This window comes from Odocoileus virginianus, chromosome 33 (genome assembly GCF_023699985.2).
Source record: "Odocoileus virginianus isolate 20LAN1187 ecotype Illinois chromosome 33, Ovbor_1.2, whole genome shotgun sequence".
Classification (NCBI taxonomy): Eukaryota; Metazoa; Chordata; class Mammalia; order Artiodactyla; family Cervidae; genus Odocoileus; species Odocoileus virginianus.
The window spans coordinates 10379375-10406114 of NC_069706.1; the positions used below are offsets into that span (position 1 = coordinate 10379375).

Genomic DNA, 26740 nt, shown 5'->3' on the forward strand with positions numbered 1-26740 from the left:
CAGCCTGTGTACCACAACTGCTGAACCTGCGCTCTGGAGCCCGAGAGCTGCTAGTTGCAGCTGAGCTGCTAGCTGCTGAGCCCGTGGGCTGCGGCTACTAAAGCCCGCACACCCTAGAGCCCGTGCTCTGCCACAAGAGAAGCCACTGCAATGAGAAGCCCACCACAACTAGAGACAGTAGAGAGTGGCCCCTGCTTGCTACAACTAGAGAAAAAGCCCACGCAGCAATGAAGACCCAGCATAGCCAGATAAATAAGTTAAAGAAAGGTCCACATTAAAAAAAAAAAATCTTAAAAAATGTTAAGAAAAAAAAAGGGTGGTACACAGGCTGCTGGCTCTTTCTGCAGTTTTGGGTGACATTAGACTGCAAGTTTTTTATTTGTTTGTGGCATCTTTCATTATTCAGATCTTGATTTTGGGGGAAGGAGCATGAGTTTACTCTATTCCTGAGAACTAAGTGAAGGGAACATATATATTGTTGGAACAGTACTTACTGCAGCATTGGTGTCAAGATGTATGACCTGAAATTCTTGCTTTGTGTTTAGGTCTTTCATTTTATTCCTTGAATTTTGCTCACATGTCTTACTTGCCACCAGCCCAGGAAGTTCAGGAGAGAGGCAAGGTGTTCTAGAGAACAGTCTCCGGCTGGTAATTTCTGTGTTTATCCGCAGGGTAACTTGCCTGCACTTATCACCTTAACACTGGAGCTGTCGTATGTTTATATCTTCAAGAGGGGCTTGATGCAGGTGAACCTGTGAAGCAGAAAAGCAAGGTTAGGAGATTGAACCTTAGAATCTTGACAACCGGGGCTCTCATTTACTAGCTCCGCGGCTTAGCTTAGACTAGGACAGACGAGTTTCTTCGCCTCCCAGAGCCTCAGGCCTCCCCTGAGATCTGAGAGAACAGCAGCACGTGCTTTGCAGAGTTGTTGTCCAGTCACTGGGACCCTTCATGTGAGGCCTTGGGCATTGGTGCTGGCACGTCGAGAAAGCCTCGCAGCTGTGACTGCTGTGGCGCTGTAACCCTTGTAATCATTCCTGTCCTTGTTCTTACCCTTTTTAAAAAAATTCATTCATTCATTCTTGACTCTGCTGGGTCTTCATTACTGTGAGGGCTTTTCTCCGGTTGCAGAGAACGGGGACTGCTCTCACTTGCGGTGCACAGGCTTCTCATTGTGGTGCCTTCTCTTTTGCAAAGCGTGGGCTCTAGAGAGTGGGCTCTGTAGTTGTGATGCATGGGCTTAGCTGCCCCGTGGCTTGTGGAATCTTCCCGGACCAGGGATCGAACCCGTGTCATCTGCATTGACAGGTGGACTTTTAACCACTGAACCACCAGGGAAGTCCTGCTCTTACTCTTGATGCTGAATCAACTAGTGACTGCTTCACCTGAGCTCTGGAGTGTGCAGTGCCACCCTAGTCACGGCTGTCATCAGAACTGGCCCACAAAAGTGTCCAGTGAAGAAGCCGAGACCCCACGGGACACCAAAGAGGCCAAGTGTGCCTCCAGTCCTAAGCTTGGCGTCTCCATGTGTTGAGTCAGAGTTTTTTTTTCTTTCTTGTGAGTCTCTGCCTGTTTTTGTCTTTGATTTTTACTCTTATCCTCATTCACGTGGATGCTCACGATAGTAGCATTGCCTCCGTATCATCTAGGACAGGCCAGACACTGAAAGCTGCACACACACTGTATCCTAATACTTAGAGTGATCTCTGGGTGTTCGTGGGTGTCACCCCACTTGATGGATGAAAGAACCAGGTTCTTTAATGTAGAGAGTTGAGATTTGTCAAAGCAATGGGCAAAACCAGGATTAAGGTTAGGTTGCACTGGCTCCATTTTTCTTTCTGCCCAAGGTTTTTTCCTCCTGGGGAAGTCCCCCTGTGTCATTGTTCTTGCTCACTGGGTATGGGTGATTTTTTACCTGGATCCAGTCTTGTGACCCATGCTGTTAAGAGTTCTCCAGAGAAACAGAACCGATAGTGTATATGTGTGTGTTTCTGCATGTGTATCTATGTATGTATCTACAGAGATTTACTTTAAGAATACGTATGTATGTATCTTCAGAGATTTACTTTAAGAAATTGGCTCATGCGATTGTGGAATTTGACAAGTCTAAAATCTGCAAGGTAGACCTGCAAACTGGAGGCCCAGGGGAGGACTGCTGTTCAAATCTGAAGACAATTGGCTGACAGAATTTCTTCTTCTTTGGGGGGAGAACATCTGTGTTTTTCTGTTGAGGCCTTTAACTGATTACGTGAGGCCCCCCTGACTTATGGAGAGTGATCTGCTTTACTCGCGCTCTCCTGACTTACATTTTAATCTCATCTAACCAAATGTTTTCACAGAGACATCAAGAATAACATTTGGTCAAATATTTCGGTACTGTGGCCTAGCCAAGTTGACACATAAAGTTAACCATCACACCTGCCTATGGTTCTTCCCGTGGGCCTTTTAGGAAATGCCATTTGCATTTTCTGTCACTCTAGGTAAGCGCATCTCCGAGTTGCATCACTCCATGAGTTGGTTTTGTGGCCTCAGACAGTCGTTTCTCTTCCCGCTGGACCAGCGCCAGTGAGGGGAGGCCAGCTTGCGAGCTGGGGCAGCCACCGGCATTGTGATGTGTGAGACACAAAACAGAGCAGGCTGACCTTTACAGGCTCGGCCCTCTGAGGCCACTGGGCCTCCTGTGGACTATGGACAGCTGCTCCCTGGCATAAAGAGGGGATCTTGAGCCAACATCCTGCAGAGCATCTTGGGGAAAGAGCAGTGATGAGATGGCCTACTGAGTAATGCTTTGATTTTGCTTCTAAGCTAGATTCATGTGAAAGGTCTAGGAACCTGGAGGGGCCGGGACTTTAGAGTTTAATAGCGTGGCCAGGTTTGTGGGAGGAAAGGGGCCAGGCCGGGAGATGCACATGCTGGGTGGCAGCGGCCTCTGGCAAAGTCAAATGCTCTGATTGTTTTTTATTAATAGATGCGCTGTTGGCCAAATATTGGGTTTACACTCCACGTGCTGGCAATTAAGCCACTTCTTGGATGACTGAGGAAAGATCTTGTGCCTCCCACCTCAATATTTATAAGTGATTCAGTTCAGTTCAGTCGCTTAGTCGTGTCCGAGACTGTGACCCCAGGGACTGCAGCATACCAGGCTTCCTTGTCCATCACCAACTCACGAAGCTTGCACAAACTCATGTCCATTGAGTCAGTGATGCCATCCAACCATCTCACCCTCTGTCAACCCCTTCTCCTCCTGCCTTCAATCTTTCCCAGCATTGGGGTCTTTTCCAATGAGTCAGTTCTTTGCATCAGGTGGCCAAAGTATTGGAGCTTCAGCTTCAGCATCAGTCCTTCCAGTGAATATTTAGGACTGATTTCCTTTAGGATTGACTGGTTTGATCTTGCAGTCCAAGGAACTCTATGAGTCTTCTCCAACACCACAGTTCAAAAGCATCAGTTCTTTAGTGCTCAGCTTTCTTTATAGTCTAACTCTTACATCCATACATGACTGCTGGAATAACCATAGCTTTGACTAGATGGACCTTTGTCGGCAAAGTAATGTCTCTGCAGTCTAGGTTAATCATAGCTTTTCTTCCAGGGAGCAAGTGTCTTTTAATTTCATGGCTGCAGTCACCATCTTCAGTGATTTTGGAGCCCGAGGAATAAAGTCTGTCACCTTTTCCATTGTTTCCCCATCTATTTGCCACGAAATGATGGGACTGGATGCCATGATCTTTGTTTTTTAAATGTTGAGTTTTAAGCCAACTTTTTCACTCTCCTCTTTCACTTTCATCAAGAGGCTCTTTAATTCTTCTTTGCTTTCCTGCCGTAAGGGTGGTGTCAACTGCATATCTGAGGTTATTGATATTTCTCCCACCAAATATCTTGATTCTAGCTTGTGCTTCATCCAGCCCGGCATTTCGCATGATGTACTCTGCATATAAGTTAAACAAGCAGGGTGACAATATACAGACTTGACATACTCCTTTCCTGATTTGAAACCAGTCCGTTGTTCCATGTCCAGTTCTAACTGTTGCTTCTTGACCTGCATACAGATTTCTCAGGAGGCAGATAAGGTGGCCTGGTATTCCCATCTCTTGAAGAATTTTCCACAGTTCGTTGTGATTTACACAGTCAAAGGCTTTGGCATAGTCAATAAAGCAGAAAGTATATGTTTTTCTGGAACTCTCTTATTTTTTCTATGACCCAACAGATGTTGGCGATTTGATCTCTGGTTCCTCTGCCTTTTCTAAATCCAGCCTGAACATCTGAAAGTTCATGGTTCACATGCTGCTGAGCCTGGCTTAGAGAATTTTGAGCATTACTTTGTTAGTTTGTGAGATGCGGGCTATTGTGCGGTGGTTTGAACATTCTTTGGCACTGTCCTTCTTTGGGATTGGATTGAAAACTGACCTTTTCCAGTCCTGTGATCACTGCTGAGTTTTCCAAATTGGCTAACATATTGAGTGCAGCACTTTAACAGCATCATCTTTTAGGATTTGAAATAGCTCAACTGGCATTCTATCACCTTCACTAGCTTTGTTCATAGTGATGCTTCCTAAGGCCCACTTGACTTCACATTCCAGAATGTCCGGCTCTAGGTGAGTGATCACACCATTGTGGTTATCTGGATCATGAGGATCTTTTTTGTACAGTTCTTCTGTGTATTCTTGCCACCTCTTCTTAATATCTTCTGCTTTTCTTAGGTGCATACCATTTCTGTCCTTTATTGTGCCCATCTTTGCATGAAATGTTCCCTTGGTATCTCTCATTTTCTTGAAGAGATCTCTAGTCTTTCCCATTCTATTGTTTTCCTCTATTTCTTTGGATTGATCACTGAGGAAGGCTTTCTTATCTCTCCTTGCTATTCTCTGGAACTCTGCATTCATATGGGTATATCTTTCCTTTTCTCCTTTGCTTTTCACTTCTCTTCTTTACTCAGCTGTTTTTAAGGCCCCCTCAGACTACCATTTTGCCTTTTTGCATTTGTTTTTCTTGGGGATGGTGTTGATCACTGCCTCCTGTACAATGTCACGAACCTCCATCCTTAGTTCTTCAGGCACTCTATCAGATCTAATCCCTTGAATCCATTTGTCACTTCTACTGTATAATCGTAAGGGATTTTATTTAGGCGGATTTGATTTATAAGTGGTAGCTTTTCTTTTTTTTGACTGTGCTGTGTGGCATTCGGGATCCTTGACCAGGGACCAAACCCATGCCCCCTGCAGTGGAAGCATAAAGTCTTAGACAGTGTACTGCCAGGGAAGCCCCTGATTATTTTTCTTAGAAAAGAATAACATCTTTATTATACAAAGGGGTTTTCCTGTCACTTTATATGTGCACTATGAAACAACAGGGAAGTGGGGTGAAAACATAAATCGAAAAGAATTACAAGCCTGAAAAAAGTTGTTTAAATAGCAACTAAGCAAACACATAGTGAAACCAGACACTGCACTTTGCCATCATCTTCATCAAGTTTGAAGAAGAGAAATAGGTGGAGGGCGGACCTGGGTGAGCGCCCTGCCAGCATGGCTGGCTCTCAGTGCTCAGAGTCTTCCAGACACATAGTCGGCGTTAACATGTATAAAGATCAGGCGAGGCTGGCGCTCGCATCGTCCTGATAGAGCGTTGGCCACGTGCATGGCCTCTGGGGAGAATAGTGTGACACAGCGTCAGGAGCCTTAAAAATGTTCGGTTGCTGATGTTGAGTCGCTCAGTTGTGTCTGACTCTCTGCAACCCCATGAATCACAGCACTCCAGGCTTCCCTGTCCTTCACCCTCTGGGGAGAATAGTGTGACACAGCGTCAGGAGCCTTAAAAATGTTCTGTTGCTGATGTTGAGTCGCTCAGTTGTGTCTGACTCTCTGCAACCCCATGGACCACAGCACTCCAGGCTTCCCTGTCCTTCACCCTCTGGGGAGAATAGTGTGACACAGCGTCAGGAGCCTTAAAAATGTTCTGTTGCTGATGTTGAGTCGCTCAGTTGTGTCTGACTCTCTGCAACCCCATGGACCACAGCACTCCAGGCTTCCCTGTCCTTCATCATCTCCTGGAGTTTGCGCAAACTCATGTTCATCAAGTCGGTGATGCCATCCAACCGTCTCATCGTCTGTCGTCCCCTTCTCCTCTTGCCCTCAGTGTTTAGTCCCCTTGATTTAGTCATTCCGCTGCCAGGAAGCAGAATGACTAAACAACAAAGGTTGTTGCCTCCAGATGACAATGTGCTGATTTAGAGAGACAGTACAGTGGACCTGACCGAAAGGTACTGCCCACCGAGGAATCATTCACAGTGAACAGTGGAGTATTTCATAGTTCAAATCTTAAATCTTAATGTTCAGGATCTTAAACATCTTAAATGACATCTGAGAGTATCCACATAGTGTGAGGAAGAACTTATATAGTGAATGAAAAAAGGAAATTATAAAAACCTACATTTAGTTGGGTCACAGCCTCTTAAAGAGAAGTATGCAAGTCAAGAAAAAGGCACTGAAGCGATGGTGTCCATGTCAGTCATGTTCTGGATAACGTGGCTTCGGGCGTGTTATTTTCCCCCTCCTCTTTGGGCTCCCCTGCTGGCTCAGATGGTAAAGAATCCGCCTGCAATGCGGGAGACCTGGGTTCCATCCCTGGGTCAGGAAGATCCCCTGGAGAAGGGAATGGCAGCCCACTCCAGTACTCTTGTCTGAAGGATCACTTGGACAGAGGAGGCTGGCAGGCTGTTGTCTCTCCGGTCATAAAGGGTCAGACACGACTAAGCAACTAACACTACCCTCCTCTTTGTGGCATTTTCTAGTTTTTTTTTTTTTTAAGTATCTTCTCTAATGAAAAGCATCACCCATTCTGGTGTTGGCACCGTACTCTGAACTGGACTCTGCCTCAGGAATGACCTCAGTGTAACCCCTTTCTGGGCTGGGGGTCCCTTGCCCACTTTTATGTGGATCCGAACCTCAGCGGGAGGGGCCTGACTTCAGCTTGCGCTCTGCGCGTGTTGTTGGAAAGTGGCAAGGTGTATGTCCCCTTAGAAGGAGCAGAGTAGCATAGAAACATACACATTGCCGTATGTAAGTGAAGCAGCCAGTGGGAACCTGCTGCTTGGTGACAGCCTAGGGGGAGAGATGCGGTGGGAGGTGGGACGGAGGGGACACACTTGTATCACCTGTGGCTGCTTCATGTTGATGTGTGGCAGAAATGAGCACAACATTGTAAAGCGGTCATCCTCCAATTAAAAATAGATAAGTTAAAAAAATTACAGAAGTAAAGATTCAACAACAACGAAAAGAAACAGCAGGAAATTCCACCCACCTGGAGCCAGTACAGTGGCCAGGAAAGGACTGTGGTTTTGCAGCTGTGTCCCGAGGGGCACCCTGCCCGCCTCTGGGCGTCTGTCTGGGAGTCCCCCTGGTTGCCAGCTGCTGGAGTGGAGCCCCGGGCAGGCAGGCAGTTCTTTACAGATTGTAGAGACAGAGCCACGTTCACCCCAGCACCCAGCTCTGCTGTGGGGCACACAGGTGGGGGCACTTCCTCTCCCATGCCTCATGGTGTGTGTTACCTGCAGGCCTCAGTCACGGAACTGGCAAAAGTCTGTTAAGGTCACTTCTCCCTGTGTGTCTGGCTGAGCATCACATGTGTGACCAGGAGCTCCAGAGGACTCAAAGGAGAATGACCCTGATGGCACCGTGGTTAAGAATCCGCCTGCCAAAATAAATGACCCAAGCAGAAAATGGGCCAAAGATCTAAACAGACATTTCTCTAAAGAAGACATACAGATGGCTAACAAACACATGAAAAGATGCTCAACATCACTCATTATCGGAGAAATGCAAATCAAAACCACAATGAGGTACCATTACATACCAGTCAGGATGGCTGCTATCCAAAAGTCTACAAGCAATAAATGCTGGAGAGGGTGTGGAGAAAAGGGAACCCTCTTACACTGTTGGTGGGAATGCAAACTAGTATAGCCGCTATGGAGAACAGTGTGGAGATTTCTTAAAAAACTGGAAATAAGAGCTTCCATATGACCCAGCAATCCCACTCCTGGGCATACACACTGAGGAAACTAGATCTGAAAGAGACACGTGCACCCACCCCAATGTTCATCGTAGCACTGTTTATAATAGCCAGGACATGGAAGCAACCTAGATGCCCATCGGCAGCAGATGAATGGATAAGAAAGCTGTGGTACATATACACCATGGAATATTACTCAGCCGTTAAAAAGAATACATTTGAATCAGTTCTAATGAGATGGATGAAACTGGAGCCCATTATACAGAGTGAAGTAAGCCAGAAAGATAAAGACCAATACAGTATACTAATGCATATATATGGAATTTAGAAAGATGGTGACGATAACCCTATATGCAAGACAGAAAAAGAGACACAGATGTATAGAACAGACTTTTGGACTGTATGGGAGAAGGTGAGGGTGGGATGATCTGAGAGAACAGCATCGAAACATGTATATTATCAAGTGTGAAACAGATCGCCAGTCCAGGTTGGTTGCATGAGACAAGTGCTCGGGGCTGGTGCACTGGGATGACCCAGAGGGATGGGATGGGGAGTGAGGTGGGAGTGGGGTTCAGGATGGGGAACACATGTAAATCCATGGCTGATTCATGTCAATGTATGGCAAAAACCACTACAATGTTGTAAAGTAATTAGCATGCAACTAATAAAAATAAATGAAAAAAAAAAAAAGAATCCACCTGTCAATGCCGGGGACACAAGTTCAATCCCTGGTCCAGGAAGATCCCACATGCTGTGGAGCAACTAAACCCTGTGCGCTGCAACTACTGAAGCCCAAGCGCCCTGGAGCCCATGCTCTGCATCGAGAAGCCACCACAATGAGAAGCCCATGCCCCTCAGTGAAGCGTAGCCCCTACTCGCCACAGCTAGAGAAAGCCCGCACATAGCAGTGAAGACCCAGTGTAGCCACAAATAAACAAATAACATTTTTGAAAAGTTAAAGAAAAGAGCTGGCAAACTAGCCTGCTGGCCAAATCTGTCCCCAGACCAAGAATGGCTGTTATATTTTTTAAAGTTTTATAAACCAATCAAAAAACAAAGAAAAAAAAACCCTCAACAAAGAAGTATACTGGATGAGATGGTTAGATAGCATCACCACTTCAGTGAACATGGATTTGAGCCAACTCCAGGGGATGGTGAAGTACAGGGGAGCCTGGCGTGTTGCAGTCCATGGGGTTGCAAAGAATTGGACACGACTTAGCTACTGAACAGCCACAATGGCCACATTGTCTAAAGTATTGGCTATCTGGTCCTTTCCAAAAAAACTTTGTTAATCCCTGCTCCATATGAAAGAAATACATGCATCGTGTAAATGATGAGCAGTGGCCAGGAGACTCATAGTAACCGGATCTGGAAGACCTGGGTTGAATTCTACCAGCCTTGGTCCTGGCCAGGTGATGGATTTGGACAAGTCGCCTGATCTCTTTGAGTTGTTTTTGTCCCCTCCTTTTCCGTCCCCTTCCTTTCCTTTTCCTTTCTCCTCCTGCTCCTCTTCTCTGCCTCCCTCCCTCCATTAAGTAGCCATGACTATGATCTGCTGTGGTCTTTTTACATCTGATTTACAACGTGGGTTTATAAGCCTTCAAGTCTTGCACAGATGCATCCTGGTATTTATCAGTGTCGGCTTCTTGCCCAGAAGCAGATGCTGCAGTGGGCAGATACTTTCTCAAACCCGTGTAACTGAACCAGCCTGGCGTCACAAAGGTCTAACAGGCTAGTTTGGCACGTGGTGGGTAAGGTGACACTGTAACAGATCACATGAGCCTGGTTAATATTCGAGCTGATCTCCTTTCTTGGAAGTGGCCCAGACATGGTTTGGTCTGGTTCTGCCTTTTTTACTGTTGAGGTTTTGAGGACCAGTGAGGCAGAGGGACACTGGCTCAAGCTTATTGCAGAACCCAGAGCCCGTGGGGCCGCCTCTTGCTTCAGCCTTGGCACATGTCACCTCTCCCCTTCCATCCTTGTTCCCCCTTCCACCTCCCGGCGTGGCCCTAGCGCATCCCTCCCCACTCACTTCAAACCTGCCTTCTTCACAGAATCCTTCTACCACCTTTCTGACCAGCCCCATGAACCTGAGCTGCCGTTTCTCACTCTCTTTTGGGATCATATGTTTCATGTCGGGCTTCCCAGGTGGTGCTAGTGGCAAAGAATCTGCTTGCCAACGCAGGAGATGTAAGAGATGAGGGTTCGATCCCTGGGTCAGGAAGATCCCCCTGGAGAAGGGTATGGCAACGCACTCCAGTATTCTTGCCTGGAGAATCCTATGGACAGGGGAGCCTGGTGGACTACAGTCCATGGGATCACAGAGTTGTACATGACTGAAGTGACTTAGCACATACACACATACTTCATGTCTGCACCCCCCAGCAGACTGTAAGCTCCATGAGGGCAGGATGGACCTTGTTGGCTGGCTCTTTGCCAGCACAGAGTGTGTGTGTGTGTGTGTGCGCGTGCATGTGTGCATGCACACATGTGTGTTCACTGCCTGGCAGGTAGGAGAGGCTCAGTATACATGGGCTAAAGGAGCGAGCGCAGGAGGGCCAGCTCCCGGCTCCCGCCCGGGCCTTCTCCTGTTCTCAGCCCCCTTCCAGCCTGGCTGGTTCCCCGGGAGGCTGGGTGGGGCCCTGACCCGCAGCTGTGTTCTCTCCCCCAGGCCGCGGGACGGGGGCGCCTGCCTCTCCCAGATGCACGGCTGGGCCCCGCTGCAGGTGCTGCACGGCCACGCTGAGGTGCTCTTCCCGGTCAGCGGCGTGGGCTCCTACGGGCCTGCAGGTGGGTGTCCCCGGTTCCTCCCTACCGCCCCAGGGGTCGTGGCCGGACCAGCGGCAGGAGGGGCCGGATCAGGGGTCACGTCTGTGGGGGGGGCAGGAGGTGGGGTCTCAGAGCAGGTGGCCCCACCAGCAGGGGAGCCCCAGTGGCTTCAGCTTGACTCCTCGCTGAATGAACCAGGGTATTTTGCGGTGCTCTCGGCTGAGCGGGTGTTGGCACGTCACCCGGGAGCCCCCAGGCCCGCTTCCTTTCTTGGCAGTGATCTGTTGACCTTGGTGGCTTACAAACGGTGACCATTATTTTTGCCTCTCAGGAGGAAGGAGAAGGTCAGAACCCGTAGCTCTAAAGGCCCTCCCACCGTTGACAGCTGAGGGCTTGGAGGTCAGGGAGTAAGCTTGGCGAAAAGTGGGCAAGCCTTCCTGTCCCGTCCCTTGTGGCAGCGGGAACGCACGTGTGGTTTGTTACTGCTTTCTTCAGCTAGAGCGGGTCGTGGTGGGAGGTGTCGGGGTGAGGGTGGGAGTCGTGGCTGAGCCCGGCACTCCCGGCTGGGCGGCTGTGCGTGGCTCCCGGCAGAGGGGAGCGCTGGGCCGCTCTCGGTGCCCCCGCAGGACCACCGTGTCGGCGAGGCCTCCCCGCACCCGCCGTGTGGGCGCCCCTCTCACCTCGTGGGCCCAGGTTTAGTAAGCCCTGGATGTTTGTGGACGGGAGCCCACCGGCTGCTCCGGAAGCTGTTGACATTCAGAGCCGGATGCCAGACGGTTGTCTTGGTGCTGCGTGAGGAGCAGAAAGCCCCTCAGACTAGCTCGGGCAGGGCTGGCCCGTTCCCGGGTGCGGTCGGGGCTGGGGGGTGCGGCGGTCACCTCGAAGGTGCAGGCCGTGTTGCTGGTCTGAGTGGCCGCCGTCCGCCAGGCTGGTCTCTCTGGGGAAGCGCACACGGCGGCGGGGAATGCACAGTGCTCGGTCTGGGCTAGCTCAGTCCCTCCTGACTGCAGCCCACAAGGAAGGGGAGTCACCGTTCAGACGTGGGGCGGAGGCCCCCCGAGGGGGTCTGAGGGGAGAGGCCGGGCGCACAGGAGGGCCCGGACAGGCTCCCCGCTGGCTTCGTCCCAGTGGGGTGACGGGGGCGTCCTGCGGGTGCCGGAGGCAGAAACCCGGGGGTGGAGGGGCCTGGCCCGGCCCGCAGCCCTCCTGGCCCTGCGCCCCCCTTCCTGGTGGAGGTCTGCCCCCCTCCTCTCCCCCTCCCATCTGGTCTGTACCTGGTTGAGGTGCCGACACACTGCCCCGGCCGCGTCTCTTGCACCAGCCAGAGCTTCTGCCTGGGTCTCGGGTGAAGCCTGGGGTGGGCCGGTCTGGGAGCCCCTGCCCTCCTTCCGCACGGGTGACCAGCTGGGGTCCGAGCCCCCCAGGCGGGGACGTGCAGGGACAGTGCAGACTCGGGCGGAGTGTCTGCGAAGTGGGGCTGCCGGCAGGGAGTAGGTGGTCCTCATGTTCGTCTAGGACCCCTGGAGGGTTCCCAGGGCTCCTTCACAGCATCCGTGGGGCCCACGCCCCTTATTCTACCCCCGCCGGTGGGCTTTTTGGCCGGGCCGTGAACTGCCGCTGGGCTGGCGCGTCCGGCTGCCCCCAGGCCTTGGCTGCGTGCTCTTCACATTGGGGTTCTGGCCAGCCTTTGGGGTCCTTGCTGGCAGCTGTCCCCTGGCCTGGCGGGTTTCTCTCGGTCCCTCCTCACGCTGTCAGCCTCCCAGACCCAGAGGCTCCATCTTGTCCCTGGTGAGTGGACCCCGACCTCCTCACCAGGGATGCTGGGTGTGAGCCTGTCTGCCAGCTTTTTAATTTACTACAGTAACGAAGCTGCCAGGACAGCCTGAGGGGCAAACCCGCTGTTGGTGGGGACTTCTCACGGAAAGCGTGTTGTTCTCAGGCTGCTTAAAGATGCTAGAGTCAGAGCTGAAGGAGTCGTGACCTGGCGGGCATGCCACTCACATCAGATCCCGGCTCTGTGTAGCTCAGGAGACTCAGCGTTCTGTGGTGACCCGAAGGGGAAAGAAATCCAAAAAAGAGGGAATATATATATATATATATATATATCAGATTCACTTGTGTTAGTAGAAGCTAACACAACATTGTAAAGCAACTATACTCTAATATAAATTAAGAAAAATAAGAGGTGGGAGTGAGTAGAGTAGCTTCGTGAGGACAGCAGGTGGAAGGAAAAGGGAGAGAATCCTTTTCCTCTTAGGATTCCCTTTTTCAACCCCTTAAGAGCGGGGAATCTCGAGCAGAGCTAGGTGAAAACGGAGGAGGTCACGGGACAGATGGCTTAGGGAGCGAGATGAGCTCCCTTCCGTCCCCCTGTCCCGCTCCAGGCCTGGTTGGGGCCTTGACACCAGGAGTTTGTCTAGTGTGCATGTGTTCTCCTGACATTGGCCTTGATGCCCCCCAGGGGCACGGATTTTGCTCTTTTTCCTGGAAAGAGACATGAGCAGCGGCCAGTGCATCTATGAAGGTCTGTGCTGCCTCTTGCCTGCTGTTTGTAGAGATGACTTATGGCCTCACTTCTTCCAAATGCCTTTCCTGCGTGGCGCAGGGCTCTTGAGAGAGGGGCAGTCATGCGATTGTGACAGGTGGACGCTGCTGCCCCCGCGTGGCCGTCTCCAGACGCTGCAGGTGGGAGCCCTTTTGTCTAACAGCTGGTTTATTATTATTCCCTGGTTCTGAGGTTGTCTCTGGATGTGGACTTCATGCATAATTTCAGGTGGCTCAAGATCAGAAAGGTTAATAAATAAAGTCATAGGGGATGTAGTCAGTGCTATTGTAATAACCGTGGGTGACAGACAGTTGCTGGATCTGTTGCGGTGATCAATATGTAATGTAATCAGTTTCTAGTATAAATGCTGGATCGCTGTGCTGTATTCCTGGAACTGATAAGAGTATTGTGTGGGAGCCACACTTCAGTGAAGGGAAAAAAAGCTGAAGTGGGAGAACAGGGCCTCCAGCCAGTGACTGATGCCAAGTCTGAGATGACGGCTGAAAAAAATGAAGCAGGCCGCAGACAAAAGTCCAGCGTGCAGATGGGGAAGGCCTTGCATCAGCGGAGTTAGCAGGCGAGCCAGTGTCTGCCCCGTGCCCCTGTCTCATGGGAGAGCTGAGGGCGAGAGCAGAACCCTGACCTTCTCTGCGGCTGCTGTCTCTGTGCAGATGCCCCCCTTGGGAGCCTGGAGAACGGGACGGGACCCGAGGACCACATCCTCCCAGAGCCGGGACCCCGGTACAGGTGAGCGTGCAGCCCCCACCCCCAGCTGCCTCTGGGGCTGGACTGTCCTCCTCACAGCTCTGCCTTTCCTTCTTTTCGAAAGTCCCTCTGCTGGGCTTGAAGGGCAGCGCCTCACTTCACAGGAATTCAGTTCAACTTTGGTCTGACATCCTAGGGCATCAAGTGGCCATGGGTCTCAGACCCAAGACCTGGAGTCGGTCACATTTCATTTGCATACCACCTTTACTTTTCCTTCTTTGGGGGCCATGGCTAGGTACTTTCACTGTCATAATTTGCTTGATTTAATATTTGATGATAAACCATTGGACAATTTTAGTATTACACTTTACAGTTTTAGTATTATGTAATATTTAAATCTGGGGAAGGAAATGGCATCCTTCTCCAGTATTCCTGCCTGGAAAATCCCATAGACAGAGGAGCCTGGCGGGCTACAGTCCACGGGACTGCAGAGAGTCAGACACGACTGGGCACACACACACATAATATTGGAACCACTTTGGTCTCAGGTATTTGTGAAGTGCCTAGGGCTTCCCAGGTGGCTCAGTGATAAAGAATCTGCCTGCAGTGCAGGAGACGAGGGTTCGATCCCTGGGTCAGGAAGATCCCCTGGAGAAGGAATGGTGACCCGCTCTAGTATTCTTGCCTGGAGAATCGCTTGGACAGGGAAGCCTGGCGGGCTATGGCTCATAAAATCACACAGATGTGACTGAAGTGACTTAGCACACATTTGCCATGTCGGTTTTTTGTTTTTCAAATCTAAGTATCTCAAAGGAAAGCTGAGCTGTTCAGAGTCACTGGACATTAGGTGGCAGAACTGAGATGGACAGTGAGGACCCCCTGAAGGCACTGTGATCCTCAACTGCCCTTACAGCTCTCTCCTTCCTCCTCTCTCTGGCTTTAATTTGGTGTCTCTCAGATACAATGTCTGCATTTTCAACCCTGGCTCCAGGGTGTGGGCGTAGTTTACCTCCGCCCATGCCTCGTGTTCCAGTCTCGCCCTGCTTTTGGAGAGGCGCTGCCTCTAGGAGGCTTGTACACGTTAGTGCGGTGCCAGGAAGGGTTGGTGTCACCCAAAGGAAGCCTCAGTCCTTCCAGTGAATATTTTCGATTGCTTTCCCTTAGGATTGACTGGTTTGATCCCCTTGCAGTCCAAGGGTCTCTCAAGAGTCTTCTCCAACACCACAGTTCAAAAGCATCAGTTCTTTGGCGCTCAGCCTTCTTTATGGTCCAGCTCTTACATCTGTACATGACTTCTGGAAAAACCATAGCTTTGACTATATGGGCCACTGGGTATTCTCCTGGGGGCTGTTTTCATGAAAGATGTGAAGTATTATTTTTCCATGTTGCAAATTCTTTGTAACTACACAAGCAGCTCTCATTATTTCTGGTGGCCGTGTTCTCTCAAGACAGAGCCATTGCCCCCAGATCCCTAGGAGTGTGTCTGGCCACAGCATTTTGGTCAGTGGATCAGTAAGTATCTTTGGTTTCTGTCTGCTCCTGTTTAAAGACATCCCATCTAACACCCGTTGTTGCTTCAGTGACGGGGGACTTATGACCAGCGGCACTTTCATCATGTGTATGTGCGCTAAGTTGCTTCAGTTGTGTCTGACTCCTTTGTGAACCCATGGACTGTAGCCCACCAGGCCCCTCTGTCCATGGGATTCTCTGGGCAAGAATACTGGAGTGGGTTGCCGTGCCCTCCTCCAGGGGATCTTCCCACACCAGGGATCCAACCCGCATCTCTTGCATCTCCCGCATTGGCAGGCGGGTTCTTTGCCACCGCACCATCAGGCTGAATAGAGGCCGTCTCACACAGGTTTCCCCCACGAGGCACCGCGCAGTCCTGTGTTTAGGAATGACAGACAGCGCTTCCGGCTTCCTGGGAGACGCCAGCGTAAAAAGCCCGCCTGCAGTGCAGTGGATGTGAGAGGCTTTTTGGATCGATCCCTGGGTGGGGAAGATCCCCTGGAGGAGGAGGTGGCAGCCCACTCCAGTATTCTTGCCTGGAGAATCCCATGGACAGAGGGGCCAGCCTGGCTACAGTCCACGGGGTCGCAGAGTCGGACACGACTGAAGGGACTGTGCACACAGGCACGCCTGTATGTGTTCACGGATGACCACGTCAGCCCCGAGAGGGCGGAGTTTGGGGGTTACAGGTAAACTTCAGGGAGTAGGCGAATTTGCAGATAGGGAATCTACACACACAGAGGATGGACTGTGATCTCAAAGGGCCGCCTTCCCTTCCTTGGAGTCGGGAAACCTGGACGAACTCAGTGCCTGCTGCGTTTGTTTTGAATGTTGAGGTGCTGTGTTTTAAGTGGCTGACTCTTCACTTCCTTCTGCTTGCCTTTCCAGTGTGGAAGCCAGTCCTCCAGGCCAGGAAAGTCCTCTGAGCAGCCTGTTACCTTCTGCCTCGGTGCCAGAGTCCATGACAGTCAGTAAGTACTTTCTGGGCAGCGTCTGCCATCTCTGGGTGACCCTGGGGCCTGCACATCCTGGAGGCAGTGCCTCTGTGCTAGCTCCTGGGTGGCTGCGGACTTTACGGAGTCTGGGATGAAGTCAGGTTTGTGGGTGCCTGGTTGTGGCCTTGAAGTGTGGTGTGTGGCCGTAAGCTCCCTGAGCTGTGAAACCTGATACTTGGGTTCATGCATCGTTTTGCTAAAGTAGGAACCCTCAAACCTTTATGCCCCTAGGAACCAGTTTTGTGGAAGACAATTTTCCCATTTACCCAGGGGGCAGGGATGGTTTCTGGATGATTCAAGTGTTTTACCTTTATCATGCCACCACGATGTGACGATGTGACGATGTGATGAGAGGTGGAGCTCAGGCAGCAATGCGCGCGATGGAGAGTGGCTGTGAATATAAATACAGGTTCCATCGCTCACTGCTGCTCTCTTCTTCTGTGTGGCCGGTTCCTAGCAGGTCTTGAACTGGTTCGTGCTCGGGGGATGAGGACTCCTGTTCTAAAGGACATGCCTCAAGAGGTGGAGCATCAGGGAGGCCGAGGGAGACTTCTGTCATGCAAGGATCTTGGGGTTTGCCTCCTGCAAGGCTGTCAGCTACAGAGGAGGTTTCTAGTTGGGTTTCCTTTGTATCCCTGGAGGAATCACTTTTGTACATAAGGTAGGGTGCATCTCTCAAAGATGAGTGAAGGTTGTTAATGATCAGGTGCAACCTGTTGGCACCCTCACCACTCAGAAGAGGTATAGCAATTATGGTTAGGTTTCAGTTCCATTCAGTCACTCAGTCGTGTCTGACTCTTTGTGACCCCATGGACTGCAGCACACCAGGCTTCCCCGTCCATCAGCAACTCCCAGAGCTTGCTCAAACTCATGTCCATTGAGGCAGTGACGCCATCCAACCATCTCATGCTCTGTCATCCCCTTCTCTGCCTGCCTTCAATCTTTCCCAGCATCAGGGTCTTTTCCAGTCAGTCAGTTCTTTGCATCAGGTGGCCAGAGTATTGGAGCTTCAGCATTAGTCCTTCCAATGAATGTTCAGGAGTGATTTCCTTTAGGATTGACTGGTTTGATCTCCTTACAGTCCAAGGGACTGTCAAGAGTCTTCTCCAACACCACAGTTCAAAAGCATCAATTCTTTGGCACTCAACCTTCTTTACGGTCCAACTCTCATATCCATACATGACTACTGGGAAAAACCATCGCTTTGACTAGCCGGACCTTTGTTGGAAAAGTAACGTCTCTGCTTTTTAATATGCTGTCTAGGTTGGTCATAGCTTTTCTTCTAGGGAGCAAGTATCTTAATTTCATGGCTTCTATCACCATCTCCGGTGATTTTAGAGCCCAAGACAATAAAGTCTGTCGCCGTTTCCATTGTTTCCCCATCTAATTGCCATGAAATGATGGGACTGGATGCCAAGATCTTTGTTTTTTGAATGTTGAGTTTTAAGCCAGAATTTCACCCTCCTCTTTCACTTTGATCAAGAGGCTCTTGATGAAAGGTTAGGTTTGAGTGGCTTTATATGATAAAGAATAAACCAACCATCTGTGGCTTAATATATAAATCATCGTTCTGTCCAGAGGCAGGCAGGCTGGGCCAGTGTTTGGCTCCATGGTCACCAGAGAGTGGGGCTCCTTCTGTCTTGCCTCATTGTCCAAAATGGCTGTTTTAGGTCCAGCCATCTCATTCTTATCCCGGGTATCAGGAATGAGGAGGGGGCAAAGGAGAAACTTCCTCCATTTCTTTAGGTAGGATTCAGGGATCTGAACTTGCAAAAGAAATTACAGCTTTTTCCTCTATCATATGACTGAAATTTAGTATTCAGTATTGCCTTCATTTTGTTATTATTTTATTTAAAAAATTAATTAACTTTGCTTTTGGCTGTGTGGGGTCTTCTTGCTGCATGGGGGCTTTCTGTCATTGTTATGCTCAGGCTTCTCGTTGCGGTGGCTTCTCTTGCTGTGGAGCACAGACCCGAGAGCGTGGGCTTAGGAGCTGTGGTCCATGGGCTCGGTTGCCCTGTGGCAGGCGGAATCTTCCTGGACCAGGGAGCGAACCCATGCACCCTGCATTGGCAGGAGGGTTCTTAACCACTGGACCCCTGGGGAGATTGTTAATTAATTTGTTTTAATTGAAGTATTGTTTACAATATTGTTAGTTCCAGGTGTACAACACAGTGATTCAAAGTTTTTATGGGACATGTTGCATATAAAGTTATTATGACATGTTGGCTATAGTCTCTGTGCTGTATGGTATGCCCTTTAGTTTATTTCATCCATCGTCGTTTGTACCTCCTACCCTTTCCTCCATATTGTCCCTTCCCTTTTTCTCTCCCCACTGGTAACCACTAGTTTGTCCTTGGTATCCGTGAGTCTGTTTTTCATTTGTTATGTTCATTTGTTTGTTTTACTTTCAAGATTCCACTTATAAGTGATATCATACAGTATTTGTCCTTCTCTGTACTGAGTGTGGTACCCTCCAGGTCCATCTGTGTTGCTGCAAATGGCAAAATTTCATTCTTTTTCATGGCTGAATAATATTCCTCTGTGTGTGTGTGGTGTGTGTGTGTGTGTGTGTGTGTGTGTGTGTTGTCTTTGTCCACTCATCTGTCAGTGGACGCTTAGGTTGTGTTTTCTTTAATGATGAAAGTAGCAGCGAATCATAGAAACCTTAGTAGTCTCAGCCACGCGAGTGACTGTCAGTGATAGAAGTCGCTGGCTCCTGTGACAGTGATATGAAAAAGATCTCACAGTGTCATTTCTACATGAAAATAAGAGTTTTTTAATGAGAAAATGTAAAATCCTGTGTACTATTCTGTCACTTGTCTTTGTTTACGTTTTGGTAATTCTATTTCAGTATAATCAGTTTCCTTTGTAATCTTGAGTGTTTCAGGTTATGTATTTTATTTTATTTTATTATTTATTTATTTATTTATTTATTTTTAGGTTATGTATTTTAAAACATTTTTCTGAGAAGAGACCCATGGGCTTCATCACTGTGCGATGGGTCTCTGGCCCAAAGATGCACCTTTCCCCTCCCCCAAGCTGTAAGGACCCTTCCTGGAAGGTGCACACAGGTTCCTACTTGTATGGCTGACATTTGTCCCAAGGCCTCCCCTGGCTGCTCAGGAGGCAATGTGTCCATCCCCCCGCCCCCCCAGAATAACCCCATGGCCAAGGAATGAAGAGGGCTTCCCTGGTAGCTTTGCGGCTGCTAAGTCGCTTCAGTCATGTCCGACTCTGTGCGACCCCATAGACGGCAGCCCACCAGGCTCCTCTGTCCACAGGATTCTCTAGGCAAGAGTACTGGAGTGGGTTGCCATTTCCTTTTCCAATGTATGCATGCATGCTGAGTCTCTTCAGTTGCGTCCGACTCTGTGTGACCCCATAGATGGCAGCCCACCAGGCTCCTCTGTCCACAGGATTCTCTAGGCAAGAATACTGAAGTGGGTTGCCGATTGCTTCTCTACCCTGGTGCCTTAGTGGGTAAAGAATCTGCCTGCAATGCAGGAGACGCCGGTTTGATTTCCTGGGTTGGGAAGATCCCCTGGAGAACTGAAAGGCTACACTCCAGTGTTCTTGCCTGGAGAATTCCATGGACTGTATAGTCCATGGGGTGGCAAAGAATCAGACACAACTGAACGACTTTCACTTTCACTAAGGAAGGAAGAGTGGAGTCTGGGGGGCATCCAATGTTCTTTTTTTAAAAAAAGAATTTGTTTATTTTGACTGCGCTTGGTCTTAGGTGCGGCATGTGGGATCTAGTTCCCTGACCAGGGATTGAGCCTAGGCCCTGCTGCGTTAGGAGTGTGGAGTCTTAACCATTGAATCACCAGGGAAGTCCTAAAAATGGAGTTTTATGTGATTACTGTACTGGGGAGAGCCATTCTTAGTTGACTTGAATAGCAGGTAACTCTGAAAATAAACACAGTGGAATGGAGCCAGCGCTAGTGAGTCCGCCTGGACGTGGTTGCCTGTCTAAGCTTGAGAACAGTGCCAACACTATCTTAGTGCTAAAGGCAGGTATTAACGTGTTTCCAGAAGTCACCAGGATGAGTGGAAGAGGGCAGAGGCATTTGCCTGTTTGAAGCTTCGTCTTCTTAACACCTGCAGTGCTGCTGTGGGTCACACCGTGACATGGAAGGCTGAGACCTTACTGTGCCCCAGGTGCAGCTGCTCTGAATTACACCAGTTTTTGTCTCATTTACATTTGTTTTGAGAAGAATGGTGACCCCGAGATTGAGGGCATGAAGACCAGACTTCGTTGGCGCCTCGTCCTGGGCACCGTTAGCAAGGATACAAACATCTCGATGCTCCGCACCCCGCCCGGCCCTGTGGTACCCAACACCGTGCTTTCACATGGGTCTCCTGCACCGTGGGATGCGGTCCTGCCATCTCAGACACCATGTGCTGTGTCAGCTACTCTTCAGGGTCAAGAGAGATCATGGTCTGTAGGTCTGCCTCGGGCATCTTCTGACTTTGAGGAAGATGCTGGCCCATGTGTTTCACTAAGGACATGCCTCTGAATGCACTTGACTGTGCTGATGGCAGGCATCTAGACTGTTTTTTAATTTTTAGTTGTACGCTTTAAATAAAAAAAGGGCTTCCCTGGTAGCTCAGATGATAAAGAATCTGCCTGCAGTGCAGGAGACCTGAGTTTGATCCCCTGGAGAAGGGAAAGGCACCTTCCCTTGGACAGAGGAGCCTGGCAGGCTACAGTCCATGGGGTTGCAAAGAGTCGAACAGCTGAGCAACTAACACTTTTAGAAAAACAATTTTAAATTTATTTTTATTTTTGGCTGTGCTCGGTCACTGTTGCTTTGCAGTGTGTGGACTTGTGATGGCTTCTCGTTGTGGAGCACGGGCTCTAGGGCTTCACGGATCAGTAGTTGTGGCGCGCAGGCTTAGTTGCTCCACGGCCTATGGGATCTTCCTGGATCAGGGATAGAACCTGTGTCTCCTGAATTGGCAGGTGGATTCTTTACCACTGAGCGCCCCGGGAAGCTTAGTCCTACACTTGTCTGACAGTGTAAATCTGGTTTTCTTATTTGGTATCTTTGGCAAAGCCAGAGTTTACAGCCTGCATCTGTGGAGAAACACTTCACTATATCCGCATTTTGACCCTCGACGCTCGGTAGCCGTGCGGTTGGTTGGGATAAGAGTGTGTGTGGTGGGCGGGGATTCTGTTTTCTGTGGTAGTGGCTGTAAATTTCATGGAACCTTCCCTCTTGTCTGTCCTGTGGGTGTTCAGACGAGAGGTCGGAACCCTTAGAAGTTTTGCCAGCGTGGGTGTTTTGATTTGTACCCTCCCCATCTCACCCCTGCCTCCGGTGTTACTGCAAAAAAAAAAAAAAAAAAAAAAATGAGAGCGAGTCTGTCTGGGGATCCAGGGAGTATTATTGTACTTTGCTAGGGTTGTTGTTAACAAAGTACCCCACACCGGCAGCGTAAACAGCAGAAGTGTGTTTCTCATAGTTCTGGAGGCTGGAAGTCCCCTAGGGCCCAGGCGCCGGCAGTCTGGTTTCTGGCGAGGCCTCTCTCTTGGCTTGACGGCCTTCTGTCTGTGAGCGTGCATCCCTGGTGTGTCTTCTCATAGAAAAGCTTTAACTGCCTCTTTTAAGTTCCTACCTCCAAATGTAATCAAAATACGTGAATTTGAGAGAGACGTAATTCCCAGGCGGCGCAGCAGTAAAGAACCCGCCTGCCAATGCAGGAGACGTGGGTTCGATCCCTGGGTGGGGAAGACCCCCTGGAGGAGGACATGGCGACTCACTCCGGTATTCGTGCCTGGAGAATTCCTCCTGGACAGAGGAGCCTGACGGGCCACAGTCCATGGGGTCGCAGAGTCGGACATGACTGAAGCGTCTGAGCATGCCTGCACACACGCACGTATGTGAAGCACCTCGGATTCCTCTCCAGAGGAGACGCTCGACTCTCACGAACCGCAGAGGAACCCCAACTCTGTTCCCTGGACGTCGCCCTGACGTCCCACCAGGTGACCCCCGGCCCGCGTTGTTGCTGCGTCGCCCTGTCAGAGGGTCCTCCCCTGCCCACCCTGGTGCCCCAGTCTTGGACTTCCGGCCCCCAGAGCAGTGAGCAGTACATTTCTGTTGTTTATCAGCCGCCCATTCTGCTGTGTCCTGTTATTTTCGCTCAAACGTGCTGAGACCCTGAGGGTCAGTGGGGCCGTGACGCTGGCCGCGCTGACCCCTTGTGCATACCAGCCCCCCTTTGCACGGCGCTGCCTCGCGGCCTCCCACCCCCTTCCGCCCCGCTGACAGCCCTGCCTGTCCTGGGTGCATGTGCCACCTCCTGGACTGTCCAGGAGCTCACCCTGCAGTTTCCTCCCCTCCCCTCCGCCTTTCCCCGCGCAGATCTCAGGACCTCTGCCGCTCTTCTCGCTGTAGATGGTTCTCGGAATTTCACCTGAAAAGTTTAAGTGAAAGTCGCTCAGTCGTGTCCGACTCGTTTCTTTGTGACCCCATGGACTGTACAGTCCATGGAATTCTCTAGGCCAGAACGCTGGAATCGTTAGCCTTTCCCTTCTCCAGGGGATCTTTCTAACCCAGGAATCGAACCGGGGCCTCTTGCATTGCAGGTAGCTTTCTTACCAACTGAGCTACCAGGAAAGCCAGAGGCGATCATTTTCACATCTTCCTGAGATAACAGATATTTAGTTTATTTAATTATTATTCAAATCCTTTTAACTCCTGTTCTCTTTTCTCCACCTTTATCCCAGAAATCTTTGTCTCTCTTTTTTTGGATCAAAATATGACCTTATTTTGAAGGGATAAATAGAAAAAGAGTTTGCCTGATATCCTGGAATGGACGCAAAAGAAAATCATATATGTTTGAAGTGAACCTGGACGCAAGAAATCCGTGTGGTTCACCTCCAAGGCCTTTAAAAATACCCAGCAGGAATTGGCACAATATAGCTTTCCACCTTGTCATCATTTGCTTTTGAAGCTGACTTACTCCACACACCAAATTTTATGATGAATAAAATTCCATTTTCTATTTTGCAGTTCCATTTAACTTTTGGCATTCTTTTAAACTGAATTTGTGGCAACAGTGTTTCAACAGAATTTTAGATTAAATAGTCCTCAGATCCTAGTCTAGGGTCCATGAGGGCCCAGATGGGGGTGGTGGGCAAGAGAGAAGCTGTGCAACAGCGCCGTCATGATGGAGATTGACCCAGACCCCAGGAGTGTTTTTGCAATAGCAGGCATCTCTGCTTTGGCCGGGCGTGCATTAGTCTGTGTGGTGACAAGCAGGGTTAGCTAATACTGAGGAGTCACAGGCAAACGTGGTTCATGGGGATGGCAGAGGAGGGGCTCTTGGTGGTCAGTAATAATTATGACGATGATTAATGCTCATTAAATGCCAGAAACACAATCCATCACTTACCAATTTCCTTCCACCCTCCCGATGGGTTGGTTGAATGATGAAGAGCGCTTATATGATCTGCCCTCCTGGCAAATTTTTGAAGAGTGCTTTTCTGGATGAAGAAAAAAGTGCACTTTCCTTTTGTCTCTTTCTTCTTCCTTCCCTTCCTTCCTCCCCTTCTTCTACTATTTGATAGGTTTTTTTCTCCCCCTGTACATTCAGAACCTTTTTATGCCAGTTCTGACCAGTTGACAGACACTGCGATGCTCCTGGCCTTCACTTGGCAGAGCAAGAGGCCAGAGTCTTGCCCTGGGGACTCACCAGCCCGGTGGAGGACAGACACTTGGGGAAGTGCTGTTTTCAGATGTGTTACTCCAGAAGGTCTCTCTCTCGGGAGACAGGCTGCAGGACTTGGGGCCGGGGCCGGGCTTGGAGGTGCCTGGGCAGAGGTGGGGGGGAGAGCTGAGCCGGAGGACCCCGGGTTTTACCCCCAGAGCAGCAGGACATCGTGGGGGGGGGCTCTGAAGTGGGAGCCATGTCACTCTCCCCGCTTGTTCTTGCAGAGCGCAGACTGTTGAGTTGCGTGCCTGCCTTTCCTCTTTCTGACGGCCCTTCCTCTCCCGAGTGGATCCTGAAGGGTCTCCGTCATATCTTGCAGTTGGCTCTGCCATCCTCACTTTCTCAAGCGCTGACCGTCACTAGTGGGCGCCCTGAGTGCGGGGCGCTGACACCCATAGTTCAGACAGACGTGCGAAGGGAGACGGTGGGAGAGGCTTGGGGTAGGAGGCTTGTCTGGAGCCTCTGTCCTGGGGTCAAGCCCCAGTTCCAGGAACTTCCCAGCTACGTTTCTCTTTCATAAATATTTATTTATTTGGCTTCTCCGGGTCTTAGTTGTGACATACGAAGTCCCAGTTGGTGGCACGTTCCCTAACCAGGGATCAGACCTGGGCCACCCACCAGGGAGCATGGACTCTCAGCCTCTGGACCACCAGGGAAGTCCCTTAAGTTTTTCCTTTTCCCCCAGACTCTCTGGGCCCTGGTTCCTCACTGGCAAAATGAAGACACTGGTTTCTCAGGTTCGATTGGAGGGTTAAATGCACTAACATCCGAAGGCAGAAAACCCAGGAGTTGTGAACCAGGCACTGTGAGCCCTGAACTAGGCGTTGTGTGGGGTCAGAGCTTTCTCCTGCGTGGAGACACTGCCACAGGTGGTGAGCGTTGCTTTTCTGGTTCTTCAGAGTCAGGTCATTGTCCACGGAGGCCGAGGACCCGGCCGAGGACGGAGGACAGTGAGAGACTCAGCGAGACGTCCACTCTCATCTCACCGTGCGTGGGTGTCAGGAGGTGGTGTCACCCCAGGCCCCGGGGAGGCCAGCTCTTCCCAAAACCTTTGCTGGGGATCCGCTCTGAGCCCATTCAGCAGCCCCAAGGGTCCACCCTCTAAATCTTGTTGTGGTTCCTAAGTCATGCCATCCCATGGACTGTAGCCCACCAACCAGGCTCCTCTGTCCTTGGGATTTCCCAGGCAAGAATACTGGAGTGGGTTGTCATTGCCTCCTCCAAGGGATCTTCCCCACCCAGGGATGGAGCTGGCATCTCCTGCGTTGGCAGGCGGGTTCTTTACCACTGAGCCACCTGGGCAGCCCACACTCTCAACCTTAGTCTGAGCTAAGCCCGTGGGATTCTCGACTCTGGTCTCGTGTTTCCATGCTGGTTCTTTCCAGATGATGCTGCCAGGCTTCAGATACCAGATCCATCTGTATGTTCGTACGTATTTCTGCGGGCAATTACAGATCTTCTTTCATGGAGGGCCTGGAAAAGATTAATAATGTGGATATTTCCCCATTTATTTTCCAACTGTGAACCAGGCTGTATCTATAATATCACTCAGTTTTTGCCACATTCCTGCACAGTGGGGGTGTTGGCTTCATTTTGTAGTTGGAGAAGCGGAGGCAGTGGTGAAGGTCCCAAGTTTCGAGGATTTGGGGGAGCCTGGGTTCCTCTCCCACCGCTGTTCCTGGACACTTGCAGCTTCTGGAATGCTCTGCCTTCAAGCAAAGCATTCAGGTCTGTGGAAATGACCCCGTGGGAGAGGCTTCGCTTCCCTGGCCGCCCGTCTGAGGGCCTGCTACCCTCACCTGCGTCTTACCACCCACCTTTTTGTCTGCCGGCTCCTCCAGTCCCGGTGCCTGAAACCCTGCCTCCTGTGTACTTGCTGCTCAAAGACACTTTAGTTGGGACTTCCCTGGTGATGGGAATCTGCCTGCCGATGCAGGGACAGGGGTTCGATCCCTGGGCGGGAAGATCCTACATGCCACGGAGCAGCTAAGCCCGTGCGCCTGCAGCTGCAGCTGCTGAAGCCTGTATGCCTAGAGTCTGTGCCCCACGGCAGGAGAGGCCACCGCAGCGAGACCCCACAGCCAGAGAGCAGCCCCTGCTCGCCCCAACTGGAGAAGGCCCGCACAGCAGTGAAGACCCAGCACAGCCGAAAACAAGCAAATAAATAATAAAAGACACTAGTTGAAGGCATGAAGGAAGGAAATCACGAACATGCATTGTCATTCTAACACATGAAAAATTGCAAAGGCTCTGGTAGGAATGAAATGAAAGTGAGTTCCCCAAGCACAGGCATACATCTCTTCTCATCACCTTTGCAGCCCTCACCTGGTCATTGGGAAAAACCCGGAACTATGAAGCTGCCTGCGGAGTGAAGGAGTGTGTGACTGTTTGCCCCTTTTCCCCGCTCCATCAGGGAGGAGGCAGCTGGGGCAGAGGGAGCACCTGGTTCTGATTCCGGCTCCGATAGCGGCAGGCCCTTGCGCCTCTCTCGGCC

General features: G+C 50.4%; 1 protein-coding gene across 2 annotated transcripts in view; it reads left to right on the plus strand.

Moving 5' to 3' along the window:
- SNX29 (sorting nexin 29) overlaps positions 1 to 26740 on the plus strand; it is a 577193-nt gene that overhangs the window by 77588 nt on the left and 472865 nt on the right. For both annotated transcript variants that reach the window (XM_070460803.1, XM_070460804.1), the window contains exons 9-11: positions 10673 to 10791; positions 13987 to 14062; positions 16418 to 16500. In XM_070460803.1, coding sequence (XP_070316904.1) covers positions 10673 to 10791; positions 13987 to 14062; positions 16418 to 16500 — 278 coding nt within the window. The remainder of the gene's footprint in view (positions 1 to 10672; positions 10792 to 13986; positions 14063 to 16417; positions 16501 to 26740) is intronic.